Raw genomic sequence first — 10794 nt, 5'->3', positions numbered from 1 at the left:
AAACTTATTTGATACATTAATTTTCTAAATTCTCCAAATGATCGAAATGACCAAAACTTTGCTAAAAACTTTGTCATTGTACGTAACGCTCTATATGCCTTTTTGTATTCTGATCAATAGTTTATACTCTTTAGCAAGGCTTAATAGCTGTTTTATATTTCAAAATAAATACTTATTGGACTGGAGCAATTTTTACTTAATTATATGCATCGTTTCAAAATCATGTAAAAATATTGAATTTGATACAACAGTCTTTTGAGAAATGTTTATTTGTGCATCTCTCGGGTAACATTGGTGTCTCTTTGGTCCCCTCTGATTGCACCAGAGGGGACCTTCACCTGAGGACTAACACATTTCCAGAACTCCTTTTCCCATAACCCTGAAGCTTGGACTAATCACCTTACCAGGTGTTACTCATCATACTTAAGCTGTCTAGTAAACATTTCTAAACATTATTTCCTAGTGCTGTATTCCTGTTGCCTACCTGGACTGTTATATCTCTCTGTTGTCTGCCCCCTGCCTTTCTGAGCCTACCAACCTGGTTTTTTCGACTCTACCTATTGTTTGCCACCTGCCCCGACTTTGATTATGATTCTGTTTAGCCCTCGTTGTTTCTGTTTGCTGATGATACTACCCTGCCCGTGTGACCTTGTCATTTTTCAATTAAACCCTCTGTTTTAGAGATTGCTGTAGTTTTACAAGTTAATGGAAGAGAGATTAACACCATTTTCTTCATTGACTTCATTGGGGCTGCTGGAAATTTCATTGACTTATCCTTAGCTCATAATATTCCCCTTGATCCCTGTGAATCTTATGTATGTCCTCTGGGATCCGGTCAGAGTTGGTTCGCCACTGAGAATTTAACACTTTGCACCAGGGCCTTTCACTCAGAAATCATCCGCCTATTTGCTTTTCAATCACCCCGAACAACCATCATATTGGTGTTACTCTGACTCGAGAAACACAATCCCCAAATCTCCAAATCTCCTGGTCAGAGAGACAGATTACTCAGTGGTCTGAATCCTGTCATCAAGAATGACTCATGCTCACTCCTTGCTTAAAGAATTGCAACATTTCCTTTGCTTTGCAAACTTCTATCAGCCATTAATTCATACTTTTAGTACTGTTGCTGCACTCTTGACGACAATAATAAAAAGTACACATTGCCTAATGTTGTTACCAGATGCTTGGGCAGCATTTAAGGAGCTCAAGGAGAGATTCCCATCAGCTCCCATTCTCCATAACCCAGACCCAGAATGGGAGTTTATCATAGAGATGGATACATCTAGCACAGGGATTGGTGCTGTACTCTCCCAGAAACAAGGTATGCCTAAAAAAAAATATATCCATGTGCCTATTGTCATAAACTCAACCCTACAGAACGTAATTATGACATGGGTAACCAAGAACTGCTGGCAATGATGGCGGTCTTCGAGGAGTGGGATCATTAGCTCGAAAGTGCTAAATTCCCTTTCACTGTCCTAACTGATCATGGCAATCTGAAATATCTAAAATCAACCAAGAGCCTTAATCTTTGACAAGCAAAATGGGCACTATTCTTCACTAGATTCAACTTTACTGTTTCATATTGTCCAGGGTCAGAGAACGCCATGGCTGACATTTTTTTCCAGGCAGTTTGAAACATATAATTACCAACCTGTAAGGCTGGGGGCAGACTACTCCAATACCTGGTCAACAGAGAGTGAGTCAGTAGAAAATGCACCTCTGGAAGCGTCCACAGCGTACATTGACTTTGCTTATTACACACAGGGATGCGCTAAAGCACACATGCCAAATATTAAAAACCTAAAGGATTACAGTGTAAAAGAATATTATTATGTAGGCTACGTAAAAATGTAATGATGGACAGTCATTGCGTTTATCAGAATTAGCCAACTTTTTTGCAGTTCAGCTTATTACTACTTACAATGAGAAATGAAATTGGCTAATTAATTGAACAATCATGCTAATACACACACACAAACACACAAAGTACACAAATCCATTACTTGAGTGAAAGTATAGACACTTACTGGTCAAGTATTTCTTCATTACAAGTGAAAGCTGTAAACATTTTTTTTACTTAAGTGATAAGTAAGTATAGTAGATTAGTAGATTACTGGTCAATGCAGTTTCATTATTGTTGCATTGTTGAATGTTATACATGCAATATCGTAAGCCTCTGAAGCAACCTACTTACAACTTACAAAATATTAAAAAGATGAAACACAAGTAGGATTCAGGCCTACATGAGCAGCGTGAGAGCATGAAGCCTTGCCTGAAAGCATGTGTCTCACGCCAAATCCGTGGGAGTTGGCATTCCCCACAATGTTTCCCAGAGCATAACACTACTGCCATCTCTTCTCCAGGTACATGATAAACCTGTGGGCTTTAACGGCGTGTGCGCAGGGGCCGTGTTTCCGTAAGGAGGCAGTTGTCATACCCTAGGGGTGCCGTGGAAAATTATCCAAACTTCAAATCGCTATTATATTTCGTAATTCTTATTATAAACCAGGGCGTTTTACAATAATTAATCCATTGATAAGCATTTAAAGGGGTTGTCAGTAAAAAGTCATAACATAATTAGATTCTCAAACTGTCAGCAAAAACTTCACCCCGCCTCCAATCAGATTGACGCGCCAGATCTCTGACAGATCTAAATGAATAAGTGAGGGTAAATAAATAACTGATGTTTGAATAGTACAGCATCTTCTTTAGCTACTCAAACACTGTCTGTAAACACAGTATAAGTAAATACTGTTAAGTGTGTGTGTGTGTGTGCTGGTTTTTGTTTAATGACATGATTATGACAGAGGTATTACAACGTGATGGTGGTTTATGAGGACTCTGCCAATGTTTTTTTGAAAATCTAAAAATGTTAACACTTACATGTTTACAGTTTTCATTAATATATATTTGCTGTTTCTGTTGTCAAACAACGGAATTAATATAAAGTAGTGATTGAAAACGCGACCCGTTAAGACTACACAACCAAAATGTGAATATACGCAAAATTCCTGATTTAGAATCACGCTGTCATCTGATTAAGTCAAATAGGCTATGCATAAGATAAAGACGATAGCTGTGGTGCGATTTTTGCCTATACTTGCATGTAAAATGAGTGTTTGTGTTTTCAAAAGCTGAACAGATCAGATAAGCGCTACAAGCAGGACACACAAGAAGCATGATTCGGACATGCAGACGTAATAAACGCCGTAAACAAAAGCCGCTTCCATGGCCTTAATATATATAATATAAAAATAATTTTTGGGGGCCCTTGGATTTTGAGAGCTTTGATGAACATTTGCTGAATCGTATTAGCTTGTTAATTATAATCTTGTTCATTTGAGCTAGTTTTTCCTGTAAGGTTAAGTGCATGATCCAATGCCAACGCTACTGATTTAGTGTTTACTCATCTTTTGTCCCCGTGTTAAGATATTCGTTATCATACTTACAATCATCTGCAATCACGCTCAAACAAGTTTGCCTAATACTTCTTATGAAATGTTATAATTAGTTCCACAGACGCAATGTCTGAGACTGAAAATAGGCTAGACTTCAATACCTACTCCCCACATGAATGAGCATCAGGCATGACCGTAGACGGCTTCGCATTGTTCATCCTTGCAGCACTCTCTGTAATGAGGTTACTATTGGTATACCCTACCAAACTATTGAAAGCTCTGACTCAAGTCGTCATGACTCGAGGACTGCTCACTAGTCAGACTGTTTGCTTAGTTTCTTTTTAACTTTCTTAAAAAAAAAAAAATTCTTAATATGCTTTACTTCGACATGACAGTGTAGGAGCATGCAGTTAAACTTTCGTTTTTAAATTATATTTATAGGCTTTTATGCCTCTGTTAAACTCTTACCAAATGGTTTCTATCAGAAGTTATGACTAACATGTATTGTTAAAAGTCTGGAAAAAATACTAAGAGAGAGACAGCTTTACGTAATAGTATTTATTGATTCGTCATGGTCAAAGAATAATGTCATGATGAAGACGTATTCAAATACATGAAAGTATCTTTAATGCAAATTAGGTCATATTTGGTCATTGCAAACCCTTTCGGTACAAAATAACTTCTATCTTACAAATTACAATAACAGCACCCACGATGCACCCCAAAAACACACTAGGGAACGGAGCAATACATGATATTGATCGTTCACTTCACTCCGTAATGTTACTGAACCTGGAAACTTTGCATTAACAGCCCAGAACCTTAATCAGACAATGAAAACATACAAAAGCATACAATAAGATTACAGTAGTATAAATATTATAATATGCAGCATTTGAATGCATACAATTTTTTTTTATATATATATATATATATATATATATATATATATATATATATATATATATATATATATATATATATATATATATATATATTTTTTACCAAATTCAATGCAACCAAAGTACAACTGTGCAATTCTACGGTAGTTGCGATGCTTAAAAAATTGAACTTTTTAAAAACCCAAGCCAATGACCGTGAAGCACAACGGTCTTCTCATACAAAAAGAAAATACCAAAAAGCACATGTAACGTGATGTTCTTGAAAAACCTTTCAGGAAGGAATGGTTTTCAGTACAAAAGTTGATGTCAAAGTGCCCTGGTATTAGCATGCGACACCGTTACCGCACCTCAGTATTTTTCATAAGGCTTTTCTTCTGCGCATACTTCCGCTATTGATTATAGCAAAATTACATCTGAGATTCAAATCATTCTGTTGACAGAAGAAGAATCTGTTTAAGACGATAAGGTCATCTCAGGTGAATATGATATGTCACGGGAGCCCTTTTGATCTTTGTGCGCAGCTACAGAAGAAATGGCCTTTTTTGATTTTATATTCGCTGTACTCTCATGTGCAAAAATGAGGATATGCTACAAAAGATGTTTTTTGTGAAATCACCCCTGAAACGTCAATGAGCTTCAGGTTCTCCGACCATACCTTGAGTCTGTCCCCAGATTTAAGAGAAAAAATACCCTCAGAGAACAGACTTTTCCTCCAGTTTTTGAGGTTGACTGCTTCCAAGTGGGTGAGCAGCGGCAGGTATTTACCGTATGCGTCGGTATAATGACGAATATCGTGCTGCAGAGATATTTCCTCTGACTCTTCACTGAAATTTCTGTATGTGATCTGAAGAGAAATCTTGTACGTTCCATCGTTAAGGACTTTGAGAGATTCATTATCGTCTTCCAGGATGAAGTATCTGGTATGGCCTGGTGACAGGTACTCTGGTGTGTACATCCATGGCACATATCCCTTTTCTTTAGTGAACTTGACGTGGTTTTTAACTAGAGAGAAGAGAAATGTGTGAATATATTTGGCCAAAAAATGGTCAATATCACTATAAAGTGCCTTTTGGTGTCCTGCACATAACTAATTGTTATGTTATGTTACTATAAAAGGGTGTGTTATAGTTTTTATATTCATAGCAAAAGCATTACTTGGCTCTTTAAATACATTTTCTTAATTAATTTACTTAAATTTGAATTCATAATCCATTGTGTTCAGCTTTTGAAACAAAACAAAAATATCTTATGGTTTATGTTTTGCATAAGGACCTATAATTATCAAAACAAACGTGTGGGAGCTCGGCTAATACGGTTCTATAGTAGTTAAAAGTGTCTAGTATTTATGACACGACATACAGCAAATGGGAAATTAACATGTTTGAGTATTGTGAGGGTTGAAAGGCAATACTGAGCAATCTCTGGAATGAAAATGGCATTTTATACTTAAGAGTGTAGACAGTTAATCTTAATGGTAATTATGTTTTGTATTTACTTTTACTTCCGCGCTATGTCTTATTGCAGTCAATGTATCACTTCTTACCTGTCAAGCGAGTGAAAGAAGTGAAAGTGTTTCTTTGTGTCGGGATCGTTTCTTTTCTGCTATTCAATTCATTGCCTTGGTACTGCATCCCTAAACGAATGAAAAATGATATTTTTTGTGAATTTACATAACCACAATTTAGTAATTACAACAAAATACACCTTTATCATAAAATAAAGAACGTACCAAATGTCGGTGCCTCACTGGTTTCATTTTCCTACAAAAAAGAGGGCAATTGAAAACAGTTTAACACACATACACACAATGAATGCTTAACCAAGATATTTATTCTATAAATGCACGTTTCAGTTGTTTAAGTTCTTTTAAGTAAACGGTGAGCAACATATTTTTCTCCTTTACACTAGTAACTAATAACACATTTATTAAATACTAGCACTTCTTTCTTTTTAAATAAGAAGTTAGTCGTTTTCATATGCCAATGCTGCTTGTAACTTATCGGCCTCTAAATTATCGGTGCATCCGCTATACTTTTGAACAGTTGGCCATTCAGTCACTACTAGCTGCTTGTCCTAGTTTTACTAGTAACTTATTTCTTACTGGGCCTACTTGTGACGATAATATGGACTTCAGGCTCAACCATTACCTATGAATTAGTACATTAGTACATTTTTAATAAATGTGTACAAATCAATTAAGTAACCCTTTAGTTTACCGTTAAACTTGTTAGTTGCTCATTAGCATGTATATTAATACAATAGCAGCTATTTATTAGTGCTAATTAAGCACATATTAATGCCTTATTCTACATGAACTTGTTGTACATAATCATACCCAATACCTAAACTCACCAACTACCTTACTAACTATTAATAAGCAGCAACTAATGTATGATGTCTTCAAACACGCATTTATAAAGAAATAGTCTTTTAACGCATTTTATATTCCATGCGATCTGCTTTAAAACTCTCATATGCTTTAATGCACATGCATAATGCTGCCATGTACGAACACTACATAACTCGCAAAGGTTTCTAAAGCGCGTTCAACGGGTCGCTGACTTTTAACGTGACCGTTTGTCGACTTTAAACGCGCGTAAACCTTTCGTCTTACCTTGAAGGTCGGCGGGAAGGCGTGATAGAGGAGCGTGAACAGGCAGCAGCCGAAGCAGAAGAGCGCGCTAATGGACTGGACGAGGCACACCTGTCGCCGCAGTGAGCGGTACTTTGTCCTCACACGCCTTTCGGGCTCCATTACAACCGCGTGGAACCGACAAGCTGCATTTTCGTTTGTCATCTCCATAACGGACAGGTTAAGAGCGCCGCTCCATGCCCTCAGACGGCTCTCTGTCTCTCTATATATATGTATGTATAAGTCTCCCACGTGTTTTTTTTTCAACGCCCAAAACAAACAGCCCACTCGTGCAGTTTCGGCGCTATGAAAACAGTCCAGTCGATCCAGTGTCGTTTCCTGCTTTGCTCATGCAAGACCTGCTTGACTCGGGGCCAGATTCCTACAGGGTGAGGAAATAAACAATTACATGACGGTTCGTCATAGCTAGACAGTGTTCAATGTGTGTGTGTGTGTGTGTGTGTGTGTGTGTGTGTGTGTATATATATATATATATATATATATATATATATATATATATATATATATATATAATAAACCTGTGTGAGCAAAGTCTTTAGGTTTTAGTAAGACTACAAAAAACCCTCGGGTCAAAATGAACGGGGCACAAAACGCTTCTAAGCCATGCTTAATGACTCAAATAGGAATGTGTGTTGGCATCCAGATGAATTATTAACATTAGAGTCCTGTTAATAATATCAAATGTTAATATGTTTCCTGAGGGGATTTTCAGAAGTTCAAAACCTTGCTTAAATATGCTTTAAACACAATTCGTGTTTCATAAAAATATTGCATTGCTTAAACTGGGCTCAAGCGATGCAATATATACTTACAATATTTGCTTAAAGGAACAGTCCACTTTTTTTTGAAAACATATATGGTTACACTGTCATTCTGACGTAATAATCAAGAAACATGGCTGCTGCAGGCTCAGCAATAATGCATGGGTATAGGCCGAATGGATTCAAAAACAGTAAAACTCTTGGAGAATGTGCTTATTTAAAAAAAATGAGATGTGCCATTAAGTTCCCACACTTATCTGGATAGTGTCTGTATTGATACATGCTATAATTTTATCAGGAAAAAAATGGGTTGTGGGTATATCCGCTGTTGTGAGTATTGTCCAGGAGAAGAAAAAATCACTTTTGTGACAACATGCATTGATATTTCCTTTTGTTTGTTCCATTTTACCTTGAATTCGTCTTTAAACGAGACACACCTTTGTGATGATACAGTGCTATTATTGTATGCGGCAGCGATGCGTCAACTATACAAGTGTGAGTAACAGTGTCGTCATGTGTTGCTATTGCGTCGTCGGTTACGGGTGGTTGGTAATTAGACCTATACGTTTTTAACTAAAATGTTAACTGTTTTCAGAGTTTACACAAAATGTTAGCCGATCACAGAAAGGGCCGCTTGCTTTCGTTTCATGAATGCAGCACACCTATCAAAGACAAAAGAGATTAAAAGACTGGATAGAATATAGACTAAATTACTTCTAAATTGATGGGGGTTTTTTTTTGATGCATCTCGCTAATGTTTTGATGTATCTTCTAACATGTTAAAATGAAGCTGATGTATAACAGTCTCCATTGTATTACTCACCTCTTACTATTTGCGCAGACTGATGCTGATTGATGACACTAAAGCTCCACATTGATCATCAGCAAAAGTCTTTCCTCACAGTCTCACGCCAAAAGAAAAGAGTTGGCTTCAACTGCAATGGGAGCTTCTATAGTACAGTGACCTTTTACGTGAAGCAAAAGTTGATTTCTCAATTCTGAATCTTCTAAAAGAATGTTTTTTTTTTTATTAATTATTAAAACACTACAGACCCAGAGGCCACAGCTAGATGCATAAATAATGGGATTAAAACTTCAAATTAAAACATCTAACCTTTTTTTTATTATTATTTTGCGGCAGTGCATAAAATGGCAACGCACTGGAGGAAGCTGAACGGTACGTGGCACGAGGCCAGGAATGAGATACGTTTCCACGCATGTTGCTTTTCAGGTATGTAGAAGAGTCAAACAAAGAGAAAGTTCTGGCAAAAAAGTGCTGATTACGTTACGACAAACGGCACGCTTGCATAAAGCTCAGAGGCTGTGTGTAAACATTGCATTAAGGAGGCAGAGCGTGGATGTTGTTTTGCTTTTGGAGCAGTTTTCCCGTGATTTACTTGATATCTTTTTATTAAACGTTTCAGAACTCATTTATCTGTTTAAAATTAGGCTATGGGTCCTCTCACTAGAAGCAAAATCTAACCTTAATTTCCACAGTTATTTGTGAAACATTTTGGGCACGTGGTAATGTAGTTACAGCGTACGATACAATCAGATTATTATCTCAGATTAGATCTCCCATTTGGGTAAAGAGAAGCTTAGACCGATCTTGCATAAAAAGGAATGTTTCTTTTCAGCTCTGTTTCTTATCATTTTGACATCATTATATCCAAACGTGAGTGTAGGCCATTCGTAGCATTCTTGCTGCTATCCGGGTCAGATCTGATGGTAACTGACAGTTTCTGTGATATACTGATATACACACAGATCGGTTCCAGTGACTCGACATTGTTTACACTGTATGTCAAAGACTGAAATATGATCAACCCCATTGAGCTCCAACTGACTATGCATACTTATCATCACAAATTAATTTATTTGACCGGTGTCCTAGAAATAGTGCAGCATTCTGTGGTTCTAGGTTAAATAACATTTTTTAATCAGTCATTGAATAGTTCACTCATACATTATTGATTTTTTGTAAATCAAAAATAAGAACATTTTGTTGTAACGTTTCGTTATAATGTTAAATTACCATCTAGAATGTAATATATTGCCTCTGGATATGTATCAGTTTACACTACTCTTTTACAGCCTGTCACTATCTGTCATTGATAAGTGCTCAAAATATGCGTTGACAGGACTGTAAAAGTGATTTACAAACTTTGAATGATTCACATGTACATATCCCAGCCAGGAAACAATGCTAAAACAAAATCAGTCAATATCATTCAGTCGTATCACTATAAAGATTCCTGAAAGATGGCATTTGTCCAACAGCTCTTGCATAAAAGAGAGGTTGGGTTTAGAATTGCTTGTGGCTGAGCTGGACGGAGCTACACCCTTGAGGAACAAAGGCTCTTCTGAATGCAAAAACATCAGATTGGGTAATTTTATTCAGTTCATTGTAAATTCAGATGCCTTCTGATTAACAGTTCTACCGTATTTTTGTGTACAACTGGGAAAGTACAGTGAAACCTAAACACGCAGGTTGATCTGTGTTGCAACACGAGTTTTATTTTGTTAATTTAGTGTGATTCCATACCGTACGATAACCGATAAAGCTTGAATTGCTTTTACACTGATAGCACGTTGCAATAGACAAAACCTTATCATGTTATGATTTTATGTTATCATGTTAGCATGTTATGGATGCTAATTAGGGCACAGAAAGTGCTTAGGCACCTATTCTTTTTCTTGGCATTCTTCTTCTTCTTCTTCTTCCGCCGTTATGTCTGTGGCAGCCCATAGAACCGTTTGTGGGAAAATTTGGCACACTAATAGAGTACAGTCCCAATATTAACCATAGCATTGGGTTCATCACGCAGAGTCGAATTTGCCCATTTGTTGCTCCAAACCAGTAGGACTTTCTTTGATCTGTGGAACACCGATGTTTTGAGAAATGTTTAACTCTTTTGTTCATATAAAATGAATTAAAAAGGGACCAAAACCACATCATGCCTCATTGTCTATTGACCTTTTTTTTTTTAATATGTTCCATTGTAGAAGGGGAAAAGGTTTGGAGTGACGGTGATTTACAGCATTTTTGGTATTCCGTTAAAATCTAAAAAAGA

At 36.8% G+C, this 10794-nt stretch overlaps 1 protein-coding gene across 1 annotated transcript; it reads right to left on the bottom strand.

The window, feature by feature from the left end:
• Nucleotides 1-3947: 3947 nt before the first annotated feature.
• On the bottom strand, nucleotides 3948-7301 carry si:ch211-158d24.4 (uncharacterized protein LOC560966 homolog). Its single transcript, XM_043246069.1, has 4 exons — nucleotides 6921-7301; nucleotides 6036-6066; nucleotides 5850-5939; nucleotides 3948-5308 (listed from the first exon to the last, which is right to left on the bottom strand). The coding sequence occupies exons 1-4, from the start codon at nucleotides 7107-7109 to the stop codon at nucleotides 4872-4874; spliced, it is 747 nt and encodes a 248-aa protein (XP_043102004.1). The 5' UTR covers nucleotides 7110-7301; the 3' UTR covers nucleotides 3948-4871.
• Nucleotides 7302-10794: the final 3493 nt, after the last annotated feature.

The sequence above is a fragment of the Puntigrus tetrazona genome, chromosome 8 (assembly GCF_018831695.1).
Source record: "Puntigrus tetrazona isolate hp1 chromosome 8, ASM1883169v1, whole genome shotgun sequence".
Taxonomy (NCBI): Eukaryota; Metazoa; Chordata; class Actinopteri; order Cypriniformes; family Cyprinidae; genus Puntigrus; species Puntigrus tetrazona.
Note: the sequence above shows the minus strand (reverse complement) of the source record. Positions and strands in the feature narration are given on the sequence as shown.